Genomic DNA, 24,377 nt, shown 5'->3' on the forward strand with positions numbered 1-24,377 from the left:
ATGGCAAGTTCTCCTTGGGCCCACAATTGTAATCAAAGCCCACCTAGTCGAAATCACTTATTTAAGAGAAGATAATCTCTTAGAATACATTTAAATACTTTATGTATGCATTGAAATACTTCCACGTTCAGAATGGTCATTCTTATTTAGACATAAATTTTTCGGTTATAAGATTTCCACAGATCACGTTTTAACATTCTATACTTCTGCTAATTAGTTTTCTTTCAATTCCCAATATCCTACTCATTCAAAGTATCAAGAAATTCAGTCTCATGCCAGGAATAGTTCTTTAGAAGAGAACATAGATCACTGGATAGCAAATGCTAACTAAATGTATTCGAGAGCAAAATACTCATATCCCCACCCCCAGATTAATATGGACATCTCATGTCCTGATACAGGGATATTCTTGCTCCATAGGTTTCTACTAGTTTTCATACTGTGTGCTCTTCTGACAATATGTTCTTCTTTTTTTTTTTTTTTTAAATATGTATGACTGGATAATGACACTCTGCTTAAAATGGTTTAAAATGTGCTGGTCAGATTGCACTTTTGCTGAGTCTGTTCTTGGTAGCTGGTTGAGTGAAATTACACCTGAATTACTTTCATGACTTGCTCAGTCCAGCTTGAGACACTGATATAAATCAATTCGAGGAGTGCCACAGCTACTGTTCTTGCCTTTTAGGACACCATTTCATATTGCCCTGAAGCCTTTGCGTTAGGACCTATAGGCTAAAGAATGTTTATACTTTAGGAGACTCGTAGACAAATAAATACTGCTACTTGCTTCATGGAGCCTTTGCCCTTATGCAAGACAGAGAGCTTGTCTCCAGACATGTGACACTACACCCCAAACTTTGGTGGGAGCCCCAGCCCATCCCCAGGGCCTTTGTGACCACTGCAGAGATTAGGACACCACATCCACCCTAAAAATTTTAGTGTATGTGGCTAATCACTTTCAACTGTCTTTCATGTCTGTGATGCTTGGTTATTAATGGGAAGGTAAGTCTTCCCTTGAAGTCCTTTTTCATCCTCTTCTCTTTCTCTATTACTGGTTCCCCTCCTCATTCCCCCTGATTCTTGACTCACTGTCTCCTCTAGAATCATCTTTCCTTATACTTTTTCCACCCTTCTTTGTACATGCTCTGGCTCTCTGCAGAATACTCTCTCTACCTTCTGCCTTAAAGGAAACCTTGTCTCCCCATAGGATGCTACTTTCTTATCTCTTCTGTTATGAAGGAGACTCATTCTCCACCATGAAAACATCATGATGGAGGTGATGGTGGTATTATTTTGTCTTCTGCACTGCCTCTTTCATACTTTTATAGAAGCCCAAACTCATCTTTATCCTTCGTGTCTTTCTTGTGATCAAACTTGCTATTTGTTATTTTACCTCTTGGCCCAGATTGCCTTGATTTCCCCCCAGTATTGGCTCTTTGCTCCATCTTCCAACCCTCCCCACTACAGTTTACCCTGTGCCAGCCACCATTCTGGGATTCACATGTAGTAATTTGCTTATTCCTCACAATAACATTTTGGATTAGGTATTATTGCCCTCATTTTATAGGCACAGTGGGTAGGTAACCACCAGGGTCGCAAAGTGAATAAGTGGCAGTTTGCTTCAGAGTCTATATTCCTATCTGCTAAGCTATTTTTCCCCTAGTCATGTGTTTCAAGTCATATGCAATGATATTCATTGTTGTATGATTGCAAACAACTTAGATGTCCATCAGGGGATTGGTTAAATTATGGTACATCCAAACCACGGAGTACTCTGAAGTTATAAATAGAGTGAGCAAGCAATATGTACTACGTGGAAAGAAAATCTTCAAGATATATTGAAAGAAAAGCAAGATGCAGAGCATTTGTTATGTGTCTGTGGGGGCAGAATCCAGCATGTCTGTGCCTGCAGCACTAGACCAGGCAGTATCCCTGAAGCCACGAGGATTTGGATTTCTCAGGTCATTCTGTAAGCTGACTGCTGCATGTAATTCTCCCCATCCAAGAGTTTGCTTTTCACATTCTGCAGTTTTCTGTTCAGGAGGAAGACAGCATGGTGTGCTACACGGTGGTGATTCTGGAGTCATGTAACACTTGGCTCAAATCTCGATTCCTCAGTTATTAAATGTGTGGTCTTGGGCAAGTCACTTAAATTTTCTGAGCCTCAGTTTTTACAACTTTAAAATGGGGGTGATGCTAACCTTGCAGAATTATTGTGACTTTTGAGATAATATTCATTCAACAAATATTTATTCACCTACTCTGTGCCAGTCACTGTTCTAGGCCCTAAGGATATATTAGTAAACAACTTTAAAAGTTCTGCCTTCATTCAGCTTATATTCTGGTGGCAACAGAAACACTCAAAAATAAAGTGAGTAAGGGTGCCAGGAGGAGGGTGGGGGCTCAGTTTAACAGGGTGATTGGAAAAGCCCTCACTGACAAGACACAATTTGAGTCATGAGTTGTGGGAGCCGAGGGTACACATGGACATCTGGAGCAAGAGTGTTCCAGGCAGAGGGAACGTGAACTGTAAGTGTCTTAGGTGAGAGTGGGCCTGCCTGTTCCAGAACAGCAAGGATGTCAGTGGGCCTGGCGCATAGTAACGGACACGAAGACGAGCTGAGAGAGTAGCAGGATCAAGAGTAGGCCCTTGTAGGCGACTGCAAAGTTTTGGCTTTTCTTCTGCGTATATCTGGCATGTTGGGGATGCTCAAATAGTAACTGAGATGATGGGGATGCTGCTGTGATGCTCTGCTCTTTTCGTAGAAGAAAGGTGGAGTGATGTTTAGCATTCTTTTAATAATTATTTTTTTTAGACCCCTGGAACAACAGCATGGTAGAATAGGAAGAGCATTTAAATGACCAGAGACCTGATACCTGATATTAAGTCCAACTTCTGCTGTTGACTCTCACCAAATCCAAACTTACTCATCTGGTAAATTGAGGGTGATAATTCCTGCTCTGTCCACTTCATAAGGATAAAGTGAAGAATAAGAGATAAGTAAATTTATATAAATGATTTGTGAATAGTAGACTGCAATATATGTGAAGCATAAGGCTGTTTGCTAAATTATTGTTGAACTGTAGACTTGGAAGCAAGCTAGTTCAGCTTCTCCCAAGCAAAGCTGCCTTGTCTGCGTGAATGCTTCTAGAAAAGTGGTGTCACTAGTAGAAAAGACTGCACAGTGATACCTCTCTGGACTTGGATTCTGTGTTACCATTAACGCTGCCTGCATGTGGATTAGTTCCTTTCAAGTTGTGTCTCATTGCTGCCTCAAGGTGCTGTTTGTACTATCAGCAGCTTAAGTCTGTGCTAATTTATTAGTCTGTTTAACTTTAACTCAAATTAAAGCTTATCATGGTAAGATATTGAACTGGATCAGGAAAGCAGATTTAAGGAGCTTTACTGTTTAAAAATGAAATGGTAGTAGCAACTGTGCTGTCCCTGGGTTCTAAGCTGTGTTGAGCTCTCTTTTGAGGACCAGAATACGGAGTCTGTGGACTGGAAGCGCTGAGCTGTGATTGTGGCAGAGAGCACAGCACACAGCACCAGCGACCCCCAAAATTCTTAGAAAATCTCAGAAAAGGAATTAAATATGGGTGAGTTGGTGGATTGGGGACCTTTCCTTCCAACTCCTTTTGATTGAATTGGGACGCCAGCTGAACCCCAGAGCAGCCACAGCCATTTATTGAGCACTCACTATGTGCCTAACTTAAACGTTGTGTAGGGCCTGCCTCTTAATCACCTGCCCTCTGCAGTGAGCATTACCCTTTGTTGTGAGCTGAGTTGAATTTCCTCCAAATTCATGTGTTGGAGTTCTAACTCCCAGGACCTCAGAATGTGACTCCATTTGGATAGATGTAATTAAGTTAATTAAAGAGGTAATAAAGAGGTAATTAAGTTAAAAAGAACTCATTAGAGTGAGTCTGTATTTAATATGACTGGTGTCCTTATAAGAAGAGGAAATATGGATACAAACAGAGGAAAGACACAGAGAAGATGGCTATCTGCAAGGCAAAGAGGAGAAAAGCCTCAGAAGAAGCTAACCCTGCCGACACCTTGATCTCAGACTTCTTGCTTCCAGGACTATGAGAAAGTAAATTTCTGTCGTTTAAGCCACCTGTACCGTGGTTGTTTTGCTATGGTAGTGCTAGCAGATGAATGCACCTTGTTTTATATCTGATAAAACTAAGGACAAAGAGATGACAAAATTTACAGAAGTTCTCACAGCGATGGCCAGATTGAGCTGGATTGAAATCCAGGTGTGTCTGACTCCAAAGCTTGTGCCCATAATTCACAGGTTTATAGTCCTGAGTCCTGAGTGTCTGGCTTCCGGGCGGTTCCCTTCACTTTTGAAACCACATCTAGTCCCCAGGTCTTTGACTTCTGCTTCACTGTTCTCACTAATACACCGTACTTTCTCCCCTGCCACACTTTCTTTAGAAGTGAGATCCTAGTATAGACAGGTGACTTGAATTAGGGGCTTAGTGAATCTGGAAGATTGGCCTCTGTTTGGGACCTCACTTCTCAGTTCTCCTCCTATGAACAGAGATAATGAGACTCGTTCTTCAAAGTGGTTTGTACCTGCTTAGAAGTGTTTTGAAACTTACCCCTCAAATGGGCACATAACAAGTATTTAATATTGCATATCCACTATTGCTGTCACTAAGTTTGGTGGTTCCTAATCAATTGGGAAATATTAGAATGACCTGCATAGCTTTTTCTAAAATATCTAAGTCCTGATCCTGTGCCTAAATGTTCCATTCTAGGAAGCCTGAGATGGAATTTAGTACCTATAACCTTTTTCCCCCTTTATCTTTTCCCTGGTAATTTTGATGTGCCCTATCGGATGGGGAACCCTTGAAGTTGTGGAATGACTGATTTCTGCTGTTGGTACTTCTAAACTATTGAAATGGTTGCACTCCAACAATATAAATATCTTAAAACTAAATTCCATTTTAACTTTATTCATAGACTTCTGTATTTTCCATGGTTCTTTCAACTTGAACCTACTTTGAGGGTAGGAGAATATGATAAGACCTCTAAGTCACCAGAATTAATTGTTCTCTGTGGTTATTAGGTCTGAATGTGAGAGCCTAGTAGATGGGCACTACCCAATATGTTTTCGAAATCTGTTCTGAGTTCAGTTTATTTTGTACACAGTTGCATTTTCCACCCATTCCTCCAGAGGGCCCCCAAATTCAGAAACAGTTGGGAAGCTGAGAAGACTGGCTTGTAGCTTTATCAAATAAGGAAACATTAGCCAATAAGATTTGAGCTTTTATTTGTTGGAGAAACTGTTATATTTTCTTTTAGAACTCTCTATTCTTTCCTACTTTTTTCAGCTGTCAACCTCTATCCGAAGGATAAAGAACAGTGTTTTCTTGTCAGAATAGTGACTAGTGATGCTAGAAAATAAGGCCAGAGACTGTAACTGAGAACTCAGGTCTTTAGCAATGTGATCTCTAAAACTCTTTGTGCATGCTTACCAGTAAAAATGTTTAGTTTTCATCTTTGTTCTATAGATAGTTATGTATAAATCATGTGTGTATACAATTTTATTAATATATACGTTAAAATGTGCTTTCAAATAGAAGCTTAACAGGAATGAGCAAAAAATAAATAGAAATTCTATTATCTTCTGTGCTCCAGTGAGGGTCACTTTGGAAGCTACTGCTTCAGAAAATGGCTATTTTTGAAAGGGGTTTTGGGGGTTGTGCATAGAGATTGATCTTGGGCTTATTTTGGTTGCAGCCATCTCTCTAATTCCAGTTGTCCTCTTGAAGCTTTAGTGAAGAGTGGGTTTTACAGGGAAAGGCAGGACCTGGCAATTAGTGGGAGAGTGCCTTTTTGTGGGAAGTATACCTCTTCTATTTGCTAGGATTTCAGTGTAGAACGTGCCAGGCACAGTACCTGAGGATAGCAAGGGGAGTGAGACACAGCTTAAATTCCCATCTCAGGAAGCTTATCTAGGCCAAACTCTGGTGCACAGCGTAGGGGAGGTTAGGCTAGTGTTAGCTAATGGACTTAGCATGGTGCCCAGGCTTGTTCCCAAGGTTCTCTCTCTAGCATCCCCAGTTTGGTCTATGGTGAGCTATTGGGGGAAGGAAGGCAGAGGAAAGAATCTAGTTGAGGTTGTGTGTAATATTCAAAAGGTATTTGATTAGAAAGATAAAGGAGGCATGGCTTTGTCTGGACTCTTCTGAGACTTTTTCCCACCCCCCGCCCCCATCTATGAAGGCATAGACTGAATTGAGCCCTGAGGGATCACACACAGGTCCAACTCTTGTTCCTTGGTCACCTTGTTATCTACCTGGTAGCTATCATATATTTGGGGCTCAAGAATGCACCAGGTGCTATAAAGCCCCAATTCTAATATTCAGTTTGGTTTTGAACTTAATAATGAAAAGAAAAGTTGCTTAATAAATTGTTATGAAAGCAATCAAGCCATTCCATAATAGAACGTTACATATTGAGTTTGCAGAGCTTAAAAGAGTCATATAATTTCGTGGAATTAAATTGGGATTTTAAAATAAGGCAAGCTGGTCAAATAAGTATGGTCACTGAATGGAAAACTAGAAGACGACTATCCTAGTGTTACACTTCAGTGTTTGCCAGCTATGTGCCGGGAATTGCCAGCTTCCAAGGCTAAGGCCAAATTTTCTATGGCGTGCTTGATCTCAGGCAAATACAATTTGACCTTTCACTCCCCTAAATGTCAAGTAGTCATAACCTGATCTAATAGAAATTCTGTTGAGATCTGAAAAAAATCTAGTAGTCAGGGATTATTTAAGGCATTTTTTTGCCATTCTGAAAATACTATATGTTCAATTAGAAAGAATTAGAAACTGTAGAAGAGTAAAAAGAGATCACCCATCTTTTTATTGCGAAAGAAAATCACCATGAGCATACTTTCCAGCATAATTTTCCAACATTTGGGTGCCTTTATGTGAAGAGGATGCTTAGCCAGAGTCAGTGTGGGAGGAAAGATGGCTGAATGCTTGTTGGCACAAGAGCCTGGATTGCAAGATCAGAAATACCAATTTCTGCATTGAGTTTTTCTGTTGAAACCAGCCTGAGTGCAAATGGATCATAAGAAGACAGCTATGAGAATGTGAAGCAGTTCCTTCTGATTTTATCTGTAACACTGGAATAACCCTTTTGCCTATTGGGAACGTGTATACCTTGGGTTAGGCATGTGATAGCCAGTGAAATGAGTTGTAACCTGCAAGATAAGCCTTTTCCCACCTCTGTTTGAACTTGTTCTGTCTTTCCCGTGAGAATAGAGTTGATACGTGCCCCAGGTTTGGTTCTCTCTTTTTGTGTCCTTTTGGAAACAGATGCAACTTAATTGACGTCCCTACTGTAATACACATCAAAAGTTAGATACTGGGGCCATTGGATAGTTTCTCTTATTGGAGAAATTAGAAAATAAGCTCGAAGGGAAGCCTAGAACAAACTATCTGTAGTGAAAGTCTAGTCTTATTTTTTCCCTAATCTATTGCAGAACAATCCCCTTGTCAAATACAATAAAATACAAATTACTAGAAAAATTAAAGGGGAAAAAAGACATTCAAATCCAAATTTTATATTCAACAGACTTAAAATTACTCTGTAGGATTGCTATAAAATTCCTAAATGCTTTTTCTTGTTTCTGTACTTAATACAGCTCAGACTCGTTCTGGACTGCAGACCACATGTTGAATTTTGTAAAATATAGCGAATGGATAATTTCTGATGGACTTGCAACTTTTGATTGAACTTGCATGTTCATCGGGGCATAAACTTTGGAAATAAGGCCATATTCTAAATCGTTTATCTCTGTCAGTTTTTTAGGAGTTAAAAAAGTAAATAGCAGTTGTCAAGACAGAATCTCTTTTCTCAGGGAGTGAGGTAGAGATAGAAAGTAAATACTAAGAAATTTTTTATAGTAATAAATAGAAAATAAAAAGAATAATAAGATAGAAAATGAGAGGGGAATAGGGCTATTTTAAAATATTAGTCCAAGAAGTTACATTTATGCACATACCCCACATAATAGTCAGATATTGAGATATCTGCAGGAAGAACGTTCTGGGCAGAGGACAGCAAGTGCAAAGGCCCTGAGGCAGAGGTATCCTGGACACATTCAAAGGTAGAAAGGAGCTAGTGGAGCCTCTAGAGAGTAATACTGAAAGCAAGCCGATGTGGCCAATGTCATCTTTGGGCTTTATGTTATTTGATAGTAAAAGAAGAATAAATTAGGGAAATGTAGATAGGAAAATGGTATTATGGGTAGCTTAAGAGTGAAATTGTAGAAACGGGTGAGTTGAGTTGCAACTGGGAAACATTCATGACCCAGGAAAATCAGGAATCTCATCCATGACTTAGCCCAGAGTCCTGGGCAAGAGGGGCCTGTTGCTTTATGGAAAAAGTGATACATGAGGACCCTGGGAGGGATGGGCTTTGGAGAGAGGGTCCTGGCCTCATGGACAGGCAATAATAAGAAAGGCTTTGAAGGATATATTAGAGAAGAGTTTTCAGCAGTTGTTGGTACCCGAAGCATAGAGATGACCTTTAGGTGAATTTTGTCACATGTAATTCAATAAGCACTCTGAAATCAACTTGCCATTTATACCACGTTGGGATTTCAACATAGAGTGCAGTACATTCATGTTCATTTATGGTTGAGCAATTGACTTCCTGTGATAGGAAAATGTTGAGTGTTTTAGGTCTCTGAAGACCCATCTTTACATTGTCATCTTGATACTTCAATGACAAAAGGGTGGAGATAGGCTAGTGTCCTTATCTAAAGTGATTTAAAAGTTCTTTTTCTGAATGTTGCACTTCCTATTATACTTTCCATCTAGGTCTCCATTCACCTGACTCTTTTACCTAAGATTTAAAAGATATTTTTAAAAGGTGATATTAGATACAGTAAGGTTTTCAGCAGAGCAGACAACCTGAAGTGATCTAGTGAGGAAAAATATACTACCGTGTGGTCCTACCTCAGCCAAACCTAGAGATACATTTAAAGCAGGTCAATCCTTGGGGGAAAAATTTAATTTGGAGTCACCCTAACTCCTGAAGCCACCTAGAGTTTATACTTAAAAAAAGGAAGAAGAGATGCCCATGAATAAAACTTTCAATTTTGCTGTTTATTTTCCCACATTTAGAAAACCAGGCTGAATTTATGACTTTTGCAGTATCCAAACAGGTTTAAAAGCACCAGTGCTCTTTGAGATTGGACTTTTATCCACCTCAGGGTACAGGCTCAGATGAAGCCTGAGTGAAGGATCCTACTTTAATTGATTTTGACTCTCATAATTATATACATATATAATTTTTTTCTGTGGTAACCTAAGAATAATAAACTTTTAGAGTAAAAAAGACACAAATATAATTTTGACCCTTTGTTTCTTTAACAGAAGAGGAAATGGAGGTGCCATGACTTTCCTAAGGTCACACAGGTGGTTAAGACCAGAGCCAAGACTGGAGCTAGGAACAGTCTACTGACTTTTCGTTTCATGCACTTTATTCTTTTATCATGCAATTCCTTAACCTTTGGGTATTCCAAATGCTGGAACCACATTATAAAGTAGCAAATTTTCTTCAAATATTAAATTCTGCAGGTAGATAATATTTCAGCAACTAATTGGAATTGAGAAATGTCTTGTGTTTTGTTTTGGCATTTAGGTTTCCCTAGGACATTAGTTCAGGCTGAAGCCCTGGACAGAATCTGCGACCTGGATCTAGTGATCACTTTGAACATTCCGTTCGAAACACTCAAAGATCGTCTCAGCCGGCGTTGGATCCACCCTCCTAGTGGGAGGGTGTATAACCTGGACTTCAATCCACCTCATGTACATGTAAGAATATACAAAGTACCTTCACAAACTGACAAGAAAGAGCAAAACATTTCAGCTGAAAAGTAGGAAAAAGATGTGAAGACACTGTTCAAAAAGAACAAATATATATAGCCAACAAATATTTAAAATTTTCATTCACAAGGAATGCAAAGTTTATAAACATTGATTGCTAGTTGGGATTTGAGAAAAATGGTACTTTCATCTTTATTATTTATATGGAATATTAATATTCTTTTAAAAAAGCAAACCTAGCAATGAACATGAGGATGCCTTCCTAGCTCCTGGGTGCTATAGGTTCAGTAAAGTTTCAGTGTCTTATTCATTTTGGCTGAGCACTGGTCTCCTTTCGAAGCCTTTTTTTAAAAAATGTAAGTAGTCCCGAAATTCCTTTATTAGGTCTCTTTCTCCTTTCCATTCCAAAAAGCTACTATAGGAAAAAAAATGACTGGGAGGAAAGGAGGGCTCTGAATATGCACTGAAGTCCAGCACTAATGCCTCATTCACATTTTGGCTCTGCCTAGAGCTGCTTTTGCAAAGATTCTCATAAAATTTGAGAAGCTTTAACACTGACCTGCCTACTTGCCTTCCAAAGACTGGGTTCTCTTAAAGGAACACCTGCAATTATATTGCTGCTTCCAAAGACAGCAGTAAAAGGGCCAACTCAACCAGCTTCTATGGCCCAGCTCCCCCAAAAGGATGACGCTGTCGCCCAACCCTCATCTGCTCTTTCTCAAAGCAGTTGTATTTGCTGGAACTCTGACGTCCTGGAAAAAACTTCTGAGCTTTGCAGCCACAAGTGAAATAAAGGAAGGGGGTGGATGATGTCCAGCCTCTCCCATCCTCATCTCTCTTGTGTCAGGGTAATAGCCATGGACATGGCAGGCAGAATTCTGCTGTGTCCAATTTGCTGTTTGTAAGTATGGTTCCTGAGGAGGTTAAGTAAGATACATCTAAAATCAGATTTTTTTTTTTTTTAAATGAATCTTTTTCAGTGCTCAGAATGTTTGTTCCTGATTATACTGTGTATATGATTCATGCCTATTTTAATCCACCTTTAGATAAGTCATCATTTGATTTAGTAAAACAACCTGAGTAAGATCAATTTCAGAAAAGCTACATGATAGAATTTGGAAATAGACAGAGGCAGTATTGAAATATTTTCTTCTAGATTAGTGTTTTTCCTAAGTAAACCAGTTGGGTTTTTGAGACTTTTATTTTCTGTGTTAATAACTCAGGCTTTAGAAAGCAGTTCAGTGTTAGGAATATTTAGAGGACCAGTGTGACATTGTCTAAAGGTTGCTTTTCGGCGGAGTGGGGGGGTTCTGCATGGAAATTTAAACTGTGAATTGAAGATACCACTTATCAATAGCCCTGCAAAAAGTTTGGAAAAACCCGAGAGGTTAATAAAGGTTTAATGTCTGCTTTTATGAAATAAGATTGACATGCTATTAAGAGTGCCATTTCTTTAAGTATCTTCACCATTACTATTGTCACCAGGCCTAACTCATCATGTAGCAGGAATCAAAATGAATACATAGTTTTGCACTGGAAAGTTTTTACCTATGGAATGGCCCAGCTGTCGCCCATTTGGTTTCTCTGGTATTTGCAGGGGGTCGATGACATCACTGGTGAACCGTTAGTCCAGCAGGAGGATGATAAACCTGAAGCAGTTGCTGCCAGGCTAAGACAGTACAAGGATGTGGCAAAGCCGGTCATTGAACTGTACAAGTGAGTGTGTATCAGCATTTCATGGCAGATGGCCAACAAGAAAGGAGTGGAACCTAGTGGGAAGGGCCTTGGGCTGAGGTGGGGTAGTGATTCTTTCAGCTAAGATAAGCTTTACAGGCCCGAGGCCTCCCCAGAAGTGGGATGAAATGCTTGAGTTGTTTTGGGAGAAAACGCCCAGTACTTTATGCTAAGACTCTCTTAAGCTCGGAAACTTTATCATCTCTGTCTGTTTGGTTGTAAATTGTGCCTAGACTTATTTCCATTTTGCTTTTCAAGTGGCTGAGATAATAATTTACATTTTGACACCCCCGCATGTCTTATTTAGATAGTTTAGAAGGGACTTTTTGGCCTAGATATGTCAAGAGGGAGTTTAACAGAAGAAAAGCTAAAACTATAAGCTGAAGATTGCACATTCAAATGGCTGCAAGGGCCAAGGAGATATTGCAAATGAGTGTTAAACCTGATGTGGGGTGTGTCAAGCTGGGCACTTGAGTGACTGTTGAATTGGACAGCTCCTATGCTGCTCCAGCTTATTATCACCTCAGGGGCACTGAGGCTCAATGTGACCTGTGATCTGTTTTTCAAGAGAAGCAGAAATCTGGCTCTCTGCGTGGAAAAAAAATCTCAGTTTTTATATTGGCAACAAATTACAAAATTTTTAGAAGCATGCAAACCAAACAAAACCTGCACTCAGAACAGCAGTTTGCAACCTCTGCTATAATCCATTTTCTGACCTTGTAGCCCCCAAATAATTCAGCAAGCCTTTAGGTCAGAGGTTCCTGTACACATAATTGTGATTCATCCTGTATTTCGTGATCATCATAAGTAATAAGAGTTTTAGGGTTCCAAATTTTGTCAATGATTTGTTTTTCAAAAGTGTGTAGTGGCAGGTTTGGGATTGTCCCCAAAGAATAATGTTGTTCTTTGATATACTGTAAAGTTGAGAAGAAAAGGTGTCATCATGACAAGCATGCCAGAATTGCAAAAACTATGGCTTTATTTAGATATACCCAGTGGGGAGTGTTGATACATTTGAAGGGGCTGTTTTGGCACTTAGTGTTGTGTGATATAGACCATGAGATCATGCTTGCCTTATACCCAGGATCTTCATCTGCCTTAACATTATGTCAAAAGGAAATGTAAAATGCTTTTTTGCATTGGACTGTTTTTTTTTTTGTTTTTTTTTTGTTTTTTTTTTTTCCAGGAGCCGAGGAGTCCTCCACCAATTTTCTGGAACGGAAACTAACAAAATCTGGCCCTATGTTTACACGCTTTTCTCGAACAAGATCGCACCTATTCAATCCAAAGAAGCATACTGAGCCCTCCCAGTGGAAGAACTAAGAAGATGTGATTTTTTCAATTGTATGTTTAGTATTGGTGCCATGTCCCAATTAGAAACTAGCCGAGGTAGCTTGCAGCATCTTTTCTAGTTTAAATGGTAAACTGATGAAAACTAATGATAGAAAGTGTTAATGAAGAGGCTCTTCTCTGCCTCAAAAGAAGGGTTGCCTGCACGCATCGAAGATGTCTCTGTATATGTCTCAAGCAAGCCCTTCACAAGAAAGCAAGTACAGGCTGGATTTCAAACGGTGTGTAACCCAAGCTCTCGCTGAATTTTGACGGTCGTGCTGTTGCCATAGTAGCTTTTTTACACTTGATGGTGGTGGCCTCTGATACTCTCCATGTCCTAAAGACTGTCGAACCATAGCACCAGTAGGCCTGAGAGTGCCAAGGGCTGTAGCCCACCCTTTGTCTCCCGTTCTCTGGTATGCATCCCCCTGGTGACAACAGAATTGAAGCCAGTTGCTCTTAGTGGTTGCTTCTCTGACTTCGAGTGACTGTATCCACAATGTTTTTTTTCTGTTAGGGGTGAAACACCTTTTTTTCCGCATCCCCGCTGCATAGAATTTCTCCTTTTCAGACATCCTAGAATGAACGGATTCAGCTTCTGCTATTTTTATTAGACTATTTTTTTACATCTGTTTTCTCCCTCTCTAGGCTATTAGGTAATTGCTTTTGTCCCTCTGAAATTCCCTTCCAAGAGCTGAGAGCTAGGAGACGATATCAGATCACTTCATGTACCAGGAACGGATGTGGAGGGTCTACGTAAACTAGTCTGACTCTCATGGGTGGGCACCACTCCTTTCTTTCATTGTAGAAAAATAAAATCCCCAGAGTCTTTTGGAAATCCTCAAAAAGAAAGAAAAAAAGAAAAAAGAAAAAAAAAAAGAAATATTCACCTACATAAGTCTTAAAAGGTAATATCTTATGTATAGATGTAATAAGACCATATGGAATTACTGGACTGAAAGAACAGTTTAGCTTTTTGATATTCAAGACAAAAATGTATTTTGAAAATGCTGCTAAATGTTGATGCTGACAGTATTTTTCTCCTGTGAGTGACCCAGGCATATTATAAGTAGTTGGTAAAGGGAATGGAGCCTGTGGGGTTGAGGATACATGTTGCACTAACTGTGCCTAGACTAAGTATGACAGCTTTACAATGATGAGAAAACAAAAATCTAATTTTTTTTTTCTATTCCAAAGAGTCTTTCTATAGGGTGGCCAGTAAGTCTAGAAATATAGGTAGTATTATTTTGTGATTCATTATAATGTAATATCAATAAACCATTTGTTAAGGAATTGCTTGGTTTCTAGACTTGGTGGCCACTTTGTAAAATTCCTGCTCTCCTCTGGGAAAGATAACGAAATTTATTCCTGTTGCCTTAAAAATAAATTTCCCTCTTCATGCATCATGATTATCCCCAGGGAGGATTCTTTGCTGTTCCTGGGAGTGACTTCAGTGTAACCATTGCCTTTGTGGTTTGGGGGAAAGGTATAAGAAATGGGAAATGGCTTGACCCTTGATTCCATACTCTACTTCTCCATCCTTCCCTCCCTTCTCCCTTCCAGCAAAAAAGACTATTTCAGCCAACATCAGGGTCACTCAATATGTCTCAACAATGTTTGCTGTTTCTGAGATTGCCCAGAAACTGAGGGGCCTTTGCTAGGTGACACTGATAAAGGATAAACTCCTTCTCTGTGGTCTTGGAAAGATGTTGCTTGTTTCATGTTTAAAGAATCTATTTCTGATTTTCTTCAACAAACTCTAACTTTTCCTTTAATAATTTTTATAAAAAATTCAAGTTTCCTTGAAAGTATTTTGACAAAAGTAAAATTCAAGTGACAGCTTTTCTTGGTTTTTCTTCTATTGCCACACATGCAGTTTCTTCACTGTTGCACAGAAAGAGTAGTTTGGATGGTCTCTAAGACGCCTGCCTAACCTGTCCTCGTAATCTTTGATTCTACCAACTCTGAATTTATTTTGCTTTCTATTATCCTGACAGGCATCCCACTTAGAATTTGAAAATGTTGCTGTGTTTAGTACCATTTAACACTAAGGCAAACATAAAAATAGGTCCCACTTATCGAAGGCCTACTGAAAGATATGTGTGGTTTTAGGACTGCTACAGACATCTCATTTCATCTTTCAAGCATCCTGTGATCCCATGTTTATGAAGAAAGAAGGCAAGGTCAGAGATGTGAAGCGTCTTGCCCAGGCTCCTGCTACCAATAAACAGTGTAGCCAAGACTCACACCCAGGTTTTCCTGACTCTGCAGCCTGAGTTTGCTCCTGGATGTTAACTACCTATGTCCTGTCCCAGGCAACCCAGGCTGTGAGCCTGCTTGGTTTTGCTTATTTTTACAAGCGGCCTCACATCAAAAATAGCAGATTTTCCTATGGTGACATTCAGCTTTGTGTGAGACTGTTCTTTTTTCCTCTTTGCTTAAGTAAAAGAAGCTGCTAGAGGAAAGTCTGAGCCCTTGATCCTCCTCTGTAACTACTCGTTTATAAATAAAGTGAAAGGCTGTCATAGTAGGACGGCTTGGGTCCAGGCTAATCTCTGGAGGAGGCAAGCTCATGTTCCTCACCTGCCCTTTGGTATCCTTGTTTTTGTGTCCCTGAAGGGACCTTTTACCCTTGAGCCACCCTCAGCCATGGTGCTCACACTTATATCTGGGCTTCTGGGAGCTATCCAGATAGTACTTACTTTTCTTTCCTGAGATTAGAACAAATCACTCCCTTGCTCTCACCTGACAATAAACTGATCCTTCTTAAAGTACTGGCGGATGAACCAATGGTGACTGAGCACCTAATGTAGGGTAGCTATCTCCCTGCATTACATTACACATTAACGTGATTCTTAGTGCCAAATGCATGCCTTTGCCCGCCGTCTGATGTGGCACCGCTTGTCATGCACAATTCTGGCAGAACCGGGGAGGACTGGCTTCTTGTCTTCCCTTCCCTTCACTTCCCTTCCCTTCCCTTCCCTTCCCTTCCCTTCCCTTCCCTCCCCTCCCCTCCCCTCCCCTCCCCTTCCCTTCCCTATTCCTACTTTCCCAGGGTCACTCCCATCACCCTCCAGCAGCCATGCTCAGATGAGCTCTAGCTTCACCCAGCTTTGCCCCACTCTTTGGTAGGAAAGGGAAAAGGTAAGAATTGCCATGGGTGAGAGAGGTGCTGTTGTGGCTTTTCCTGACACTTAAAATGTTGTTGAGATGTGATAACGTTAGATGGAAAAGATGCCTATGCAAACTCATGAATAGGGCTTTTATAAAATGTTCACTGGAATCTGAGTTCAATATTTGACTTTAGCTGTTTGTCTAAACAGTTTACCAGCCTGCTAGAGGATCGTTGCTCAAATCATAAAAATCACAAATTTCCAAATGCGTTACAGTAAAGACATTCTTAGTCACTGTTTAGTGATACTTCGTGCTAAGTGCATTGTATGCATTGCCTAATTGAATCTTCAACAGTTACTCTAGGTAATAGATATTTCAATTCTCTTGTTTCCTTGTGTTTAAAAATGGAAATAATTCTGTTCATGTAACCTTGTGTTTTCACGTACCCATAGAGATTAATCAGGAAATTCAAAAGGACATTTTTGGTACCTTCCTTTAGTTTGAGCTCTCCATTCTTGTGAATAGGTAAAACAATGTATTTGCTCTCACCTGGAATCTTTGCTTTTGGCACTCTGATACTGAGAGAGGAAATGGACACTCAGTGGGTCCTGGTGGTAGTTGCACACTGGATATACAGAGGGCTATGTCTCATCTGTACTCTGCTGGGTTACAGGATTTGGGGAGGCAGCCATATCTACCTGATGAATATCTTTTATTACCTTTCATGTAACAGACAGGATGTTTTCCTTGCTGCAGTTAATTCTGCCAGAGAGACAATTCATAAGAAAAAGTCGTATTCACAGTATGAATTGCTTTCTCTCTCTTCCCCTACAGTTTTAGTAACTCCCTCATCCATTTGTTGTCTCAAAAGAAGAACTCAGTAGTGGAGACTTCTTTTAATGTGGAAATGTGGTCTGGTCATGTGGTCAGTTATCATCCTTTTTGTATATAACTGACCCAGTCTGGTTTCCAGATGAGAAGTGTGCAAGACCCAGATGTCAGGAAACCACGAAGCCATATTTCAGCTATGAAGAAAAATCTGCTTCCTGCATCTGTTGAGACATGTTATAATTACAATTGTTTATAAATGCCATATCTTATCTTTCTTTTAACAAATTGCACCGTTCTTGCCAAAATAAATGCCATTACCCGTATGCTTCAGGGAATTCCCCAATTTGACTAGTGTGTGTGTAAGAAAGAGAAAAAGAGATAGAAAAAGATGGTAAAACTTTCCCAAAAAGGGAGAAAGCTCTTGTATGGATGGCATGGATATGCCTTCTTTCCTTGGTGATAATTAGGCTATTCCAAGAATGACACTGTTGTCATTCTTGAAATAACAGGTTTCCTGTCTTAAAACTTTTCAGAGGAGCAGTGCACATAGAAGATTTTCCCTGGGGTTAGTGTATGTCAAACTCCATTTCATTAAACCTTTCTTCACTTTAAGGCTTTGGCTATAAAGTCAAAAACATACTAAGCAACAGCAACAACAAAACTGATTTGCATTTAATTTAGAGAAGAGTAAAGGAAAGAAAAACAAAAAATTAGTCTTTATATAAGCTCCAAGATGCCAGGGCGTAGAGGGCTTTTCTAGTTTTATGAGAATTTGTACTACTGATTTTTATATATTCTTGTTTTTTGAGATGAACAGATCTCTGGGGAAATTGTTGAGTTATAATGGCATTTCACTGTGATTTCTCTCAAGCTCAAATCAGTTCTCTAACCTAATGACAACTTGTCCGGTTTACTGTCCTGTGAAATGTCAGCTCTGCTTTCCCAGAAGTCGTGTGTTTACGATGAGTCAGTGGTTTTCCTCAGTGTGAAAGTTGTCGGCCCTCTTGATTTGGGTGTATGTGCTTATTAATTCAAAGTATCTAAGCCTAAACTGTAAATGCTCTCCTAACTGTTAATTGTGTTATTGATTATTTTGATTATCTTGCCTGAAGATTATTCGTACTTTTTAATTTGATAGAAATAAAGATTTTTTTCTGCTTATAACTAGTGAATTCATTTAACATTTGTAGAGCTTTTTACACTTGACGATATACATCTTCACAGATATTCTCATTCGTGCCACTTTGCAACCACTGTCAACAATATTATCTCCAATATACAGATGGGGAAAATAGAGAACATGGTGTTGCCTGGCTAGGATGACATTTGGTGGCAGAGCAAGATCCTGAACCCGAGAGTTCTGGTCCCCAGTCTCCTTTTCTACTATACCATGTTGTCTCACTTTGTATACCCTCAAGCACCTTATTTGTCCAGTACTTTATTCTTCGCATATTTTCATGGACATTCTTCAGTTTTATTTGTGAAACAACTGGATGATGTGAGCATATCACATCATCACATCCTATGCAGATCACATCCTACAGATTAGGAGGCTGCGTCAGAGTATGTGACTCTAAAGTTATAGCATCCAGGACTACTCAGCAGAAGTAGAAACCCCAGGAGGCCTGTGTGGTGAGAGTTGGAGCCATGAAAAAACTACAGCCTGTGCAGAAGTCCTCTGCAACATGGGAGCAAATGCCCTGCTTTTTCCAACCTCAAGCTCTTCTATCTCCTGTGCAGGCTTCCCATTAGCTGAATCCAGCCAGAAACCAGCTGACATAGGAGCCTGAGAAACATGTTCTTTAGGTTTCCACGCCCCTAGAAAGGTGAACTGGATATGATGGCAGCGTGGTAAATTGTATTAAACTTCAGGCCATGGTTTTAAAGTTTAAGCCTTTTGGGAGAACTTTACATCTCTGCCCCATTGGCTTCATGCTGAGGTGTGTGATTTGCTTTAGCTCATGGAATGTGAGAATAAATGAAGTCTGCCACTTCAGAGCAGAAGACTTAGGAGCCAGAGCATGTGCACGAATCTTTCCCTTTGCAATGAGACTGGCGGTCTCATGGATCTTTTCTTTCAACTTGGAGCCTAAAGTGAAAATGTGGAGCAGGGATACAGACAGTTCATGTTAGTGTGCATAAAAAAATAAACCTTTGCTTTTATAAGCCATTGAGATTTGGGTAGTTTGGTACCACAGCATAATTTAGCCTAAGCTCACTGATAGAAATGGGCTAATACATCCTGTCATCCAGTTATGATTTTGATTCTTTTATCAAGCACTTTTAGCCTCTGGGGATGGAAAAATGAGTAAGACCTGGTTTTTACCCTTAAATTCCTCACAGTCTCCCGGAGGGGATGGACAGGGTTACATAACTACATAAATGCTAGAATTAATCATTGGGTTGTACTTGAGAGAATACAGAGGGAGTGATTCTTTTGTTTAAGTAGAGATGAAGAAAGAGCTAACTGAGCTGACTGATGCAAGAAAGAGGGAACCCAAGCAGATAGAATGGTATGTGTATGCCAGATGGTGACCAGAGTGGTGTGAGGCAGGACTGGAGAGAGAAGATTGTGTTGGGAAATTTTATAGACCTGGTCTTAACTGTGTTCACAGTAAGCAGAATAGATTCTATGCCAGAAAGCGATTCATCAGATCTGCACAGGTCTGGACTAAGATGTGATGATAGAGTTCAACAGAAAGGGATGGTTGGAACAGTACTAAGGAGTTAAATACTTCCGGGGGAGAAGTCGAGAATAAAAATGATTGAAATGGTGAGTGTGAGGCAGTAGGGAGGGGCAGGGGCCATGAGGAACTGGACTGCACTGCTCTTCCTGAGCTCTGGACCATTTATTACCACCTTAGGAATGCTGCCCAATGCTGCCCGGTCATTCAGTTTGTTAAGAGAAACCAGAAACCTGTTCTTATTTGAAATATCACATTTAAAGGTTTGCAATTTAAATTTTTGCACAAGCCAAACAGCATATTTGTTTGAGCCAATGTGGGACTTCTGGGCTAGAGACACAGGAGATAGGAATGAGGATCTTCATGGCTAGATATCTATGAAGTAAGGAGGTAGGATATGTAAGGGTAAAAGTATGAAGGGGAGGATTTTTAAACTTTGACAATAAAAATGCATAGTTATGTAGAATTCCTCTTTATCAGAGAATACCTCCTATTCATATAAATCACTTGAGTTTTTTACCCTAGAGTTCAACCAAGGGAGATTTTTTGCATATTCATTTCAGCCAGTTAATGTGTAAGCATCTAGTAATTAAATAAAAACCACATCCATACTTGGATAAACCTACCTAAACTATATGTGTGTTTTATATACATCTGTGTGTGTGTGTACATATATGTGTGTGTTCGTATATGTGTGTGTGTGTGTGTGTGTATTAATAGATGCTAAGTTAAAATTTATTGAGGGTTTACTCTGTGGCACCAGGCCATAAGACAGCATTGTATACCAGTTACAGATGATGAACTTCAGGCTCAGAGAAATTAAGTTGTTTGTACAAGATCACCCACCCGATAAGTGGTAGAATAAAGACTTCAGCTCCAATGCTCACTGCCATGATTAGTCATCTGTTCTTCATTCTGACTTTCACTACCCAAAGACCTAGAGAGACCCAATCAAGGGCCCTGCAATCAAGGCACCTTTGGCCTTGGGCAGAACTGCTAGGAGTTGGGGCGGAAAGCTCTGCCACTTGGAGGCAGCTAGGGCCTGAGCAGTACTGAGTCCTGTAGCCAACTTTCTGCCCAGGATCCTAGGGCGAGTCCCTTTAACAAGCCTAAAGGCCTTCTATGGAGAAATTATATCTCATGTCTCATCAGGACTTGACAACCTTGCACTCCTCCATTCTAGAACAATACACACTGAGCAAAGAATAAGGTTTCCCAACAAGGAATAATGAGGGATATCGAATGAAAGGTCCATATCTAGATCAGTCAGGATGGACCAGCCACTGTCCTCACAGTAATGGCTCCCATCTACTGACCACTCTGGGTCCACTAACTATGTCATATATGTCAACAATCCTGGGTACACTGACCATGTCAGACTACTTTGGACATGCTGACCACCAGGATATATTAACTACTCTGGGCACATTGATCATATGTGTGGCTTCTGTCAGTCCAACAGGGTCAGGGAGAAGAGGGTACAGGCTAAAATTGCTCAGAGGCCTGAATGAACCATCTTCTATATTTTACCTATAAAAAACTGTGTGGTTTCCCTTATACGAAGCCAATAAAACAGCCTGATTATCTAGTGCTCATATAAAAAAGTCGTATCTAAAAATTTATAATTTATCAGTTGAAGCTAGATAGTGAGGATCCATTGAAGATAATGCCTGAACTGAGTCTACACATCTTCCAAAAACCGTACAGATGAAGGACAGCACATAAAGTCACAATTAACTCACCACACAATACAATCATACTACATAATCAAGAAATGGAATACTGCAAAATCCTATTTTATTTTACTTTTATACATCTACAGCACCCGATCTTCCTAGATGGTCTTTCTAGGTGGTCTCCCATCCGAATACTAACCAGGCCCAACCCTGCTTAGTTTCCGAGATCAGACGAGATTGGGCATGTTAAGGGTGGCATGGCCATAGACTCCTATTTTATTTTAATGAGTAGATAAGTATCTGAGATCAGTAGTAAGAGCTATGGAGCCCATGTGGAAGTACAGAATAAAGCAGGGATTATTTGGAAAGAGGAAAGCGTGATGGTGTCCCAGAGAGTCCCTCCCACACTTAAGTGGAGAAATACTGAGAACAGTCATGCTGGATTACAACACTCGCAAATGGGGGAATTAAAAGGAAGGAGCTTGAAAGTACATGGGTCTAAACGTGTAATAATTGAGAAAGTAAAGCTTTTGGGAGAGATCTACGGAACTTGGAAGAAGGAGACATCTCTTGGAGATTTGGTGATGAAGACTGAAAAATAAAGAAGTTGGTGGAATTAAGATTCCTACAGAAATCGAAGACACTAAATTCTCCCTAACCCTCCACCTCCACCCTCCAAATATGTTATTAAAGAAGTTGCATTTCACTGTACCAACTGAAGAGGGCACTCTTGAACTAAGAAACTAGTAAGCCACTCAAATCGTTCACCCCCATCTGTAGAAACACCTGGTTGAGAAAATCCAGACTTGAAAATAAACAGAAAAAGAAAGCCAATATCCATACAAAGTTATTTTCAAAAGGAAATGTGAATCAGAGTTCTTCAGCTGATGAAAACACTCAAGTCCAACCCTGAAGCAGAAGAAACTGTAGCACAACACTCTAGCATGAATCAAATATTGTTAGACAAGCAATAACAATATATTTTTTAAAAGCGCAAAGCAAATTTACAAATGCAAAAGAGAAGTGAGCACAAAACAATAACATGTGAAATAAGAATTGACTGAACACAAAATAAAGGAAAACACAAAGATCTCAAAAATTAGAACTAAATTACAAGATGCACAAAGAAGAAGAGATTTTAAAGGTATACAAAGGAGAAATGGAAAGTGAAATGAAACTGTCCAAGAAAATTAAAATAAGAAAAAACAAAAGCCTCAGAAAGAAAATAAAAAATAAATAGCTATAGAAGACAAAGAAGATCTAACACACTTATAACTGAATTCTCTAAAGAAAAAACAATAAATCAAAACCAATGTTAAAAGCTATAATGCAATAAAAACTTACAAAATAGAATAAATCTTAAATCCACATATTGAAAAGAAACACTGTGGAGCTGTGAAAATTGATTCAGAAAAGTCAACTTTAAGACATTCTACCCAGGTGGAGCCATGGACCATACCCCGGGTGTGCCAGGCCCCCTAAGTGTGCCGAGAGTGCCAGGCCTTGGGGGCCCCAGGCCCTGGGTGCATGCCATGAGCGTGTGGGAGGAGACGCGCCTTCAGAGATCCAATTCTTAAGGGGAAATGGCAACATCCATAGGTCAGGGGTGAAAGTGGGGGTGGGGGGGATTAAAGAGGGGAGAAAAAAAAAAGACATTCTACTATATCCAAGAAAACTTCTCTGAGCCTGTAGGCAAAAAGACCAAGTGATTCGAAATTCAAATCAAAACAACAAAGGAGCAACATTTTCATGAAAAGGAAGTTCGAACCAAAGATTTTTATATTTAGCCAAGCTGACCTTTAATGATCAAGCAAATATGACAAAAAATGTTTATAGTTGCTGACCCTGTGGGTGAAGGGCACCAGGGATAGTAATCTTTTAGCTTTTCTGTAGATGGGAAAGTTTCTAAATATTACATTGGGGAAAATTTTTTGTTAAGTCTAAATAAGTATTGACTATTTTTTGATCTCTTAATTCTTCCCTCTCCCCAGCGCTGGCAACCACTAATCTACTTTGTGTCTATAGATTTGCCTATTCTGGGCATTTTGAGAATATAATTTTTTTGTATAAAGGGAATCATAAGTGGTCTTTTGTGACCGGCTTTTACACTTAGCATAATGGTTTTAAGGTTCATCCATGTCGTAGCATGAGTCAGTACTTCATTCGTTTTCATGGCCAGATAATATTCTGTTGTATGGATGTACCACATATTTATTCATTCATCAATTGATGTACCCTTGGAGTGCGTCACTTTTTAGCTATTATGAATACTGCTGCTCATGGACATTTGTGTACAGGTTTTTATGTGGATGTATGTTTTAATTCTCTTAGGCATATACCTAAGAGTCAAATTACTGGGTCATATGGTAACCTTATGTTTATTTAACTTTTGAGGAACAGGCAAAAGTGGTGCAAAGTGGCTGCACAATTTTACATTCCCACCAGCAATGAATGTGGGTTCCAATTTCTTCACATCCTTGCTGATACAATAGCAAGGTTAAGTAATATGCCTGAGTGCCCACTCCCAAACCCACAAAAGCGGGGATAATCCAGTAAATTCATATTTCAAACACTTTTTGCTCTAGTCATCTAAGATTTTTTAGCAAAATGATAGTTCAGCCTATTTCAATATCCAGCATAGAGTCTGACAACAGATGTTTAGTGTATATTAATTGAATAAGAAAGAATAATCTATGAATGGAAATGAAACATAATATAATAAGAATAGGATTTGGAATAAAAGGCACCCAGCACTCTGCCTTGGTTACAGATCTAGAGATGAGCCCTACAGGCATAAAGCATATTTCTAGAGCAGCCCTGTCCAAAATAAATTTCTGCAACAACAGAAACATTCTTTAGCTATGCTGTCCAATATAGTGGTCACTAGCCACATGTGGCTTCTGATCACGTGAAATCTCATTAGTTCAACTGAGGAACTGATTTTTAAATTATTTAATTTAATTTTATTGATTAAAATGAACTTAACTACATGTAACTAGTGGATACTGTATTGAACAATGCCGCTCTAGAAGCTTTGATTTTCCTTGCATTTTCTGCACTTGACCTTAAGAAGAATGAATTACGTGAGGAGTGTACACAAGGATTATGATTGTGCTGACAAAGTCAGATTTAGTTAGCTTACCTT

At 39.6% G+C, this 24,377-nt stretch overlaps 1 protein-coding gene and 1 pseudogene across 5 annotated transcripts in view; one reads left to right on the top strand and one right to left on the bottom strand.

Annotated features, from left to right (window-relative positions):
• AK4 (adenylate kinase 4) overlaps nt 1–14,330 on the top strand; it is a 69,969-nt gene extending 55,639 nt beyond the window's left edge. For all 5 annotated transcript variants that reach the window (XM_011369577.2, XM_011369578.2, XM_011369579.2 and 2 more), the window contains 3 exons: nt 9,677–9,849; nt 11,459–11,577; nt 12,782–14,330. In XM_011369577.2, coding sequence (XP_011367879.1) covers nt 9,677–9,849; nt 11,459–11,577; nt 12,782–12,896 — 407 coding nt within the window. In that variant the 3' untranslated portion in view covers nt 12,897–14,330. The remainder of the gene's footprint in view (nt 1–9,676; nt 9,850–11,458; nt 11,578–12,781) is intronic.
• A 7,039-nt stretch (nt 14,331–21,369) lies between these two features.
• LOC111745320 lies at nt 21,370–21,501 on the bottom strand (annotated as a pseudogene).
• Between the last annotated feature and the right edge of the window lie 2,876 nt (nt 21,502–24,377).

Source organism: Pteropus vampyrus, unplaced genomic scaffold, assembly GCF_000151845.1.
Source record: "Pteropus vampyrus isolate Shadow unplaced genomic scaffold, Pvam_2.0 Scaffold151, whole genome shotgun sequence".
NCBI classification, from domain to species: domain Eukaryota; kingdom Metazoa; phylum Chordata; class Mammalia; order Chiroptera; family Pteropodidae; genus Pteropus; species Pteropus vampyrus.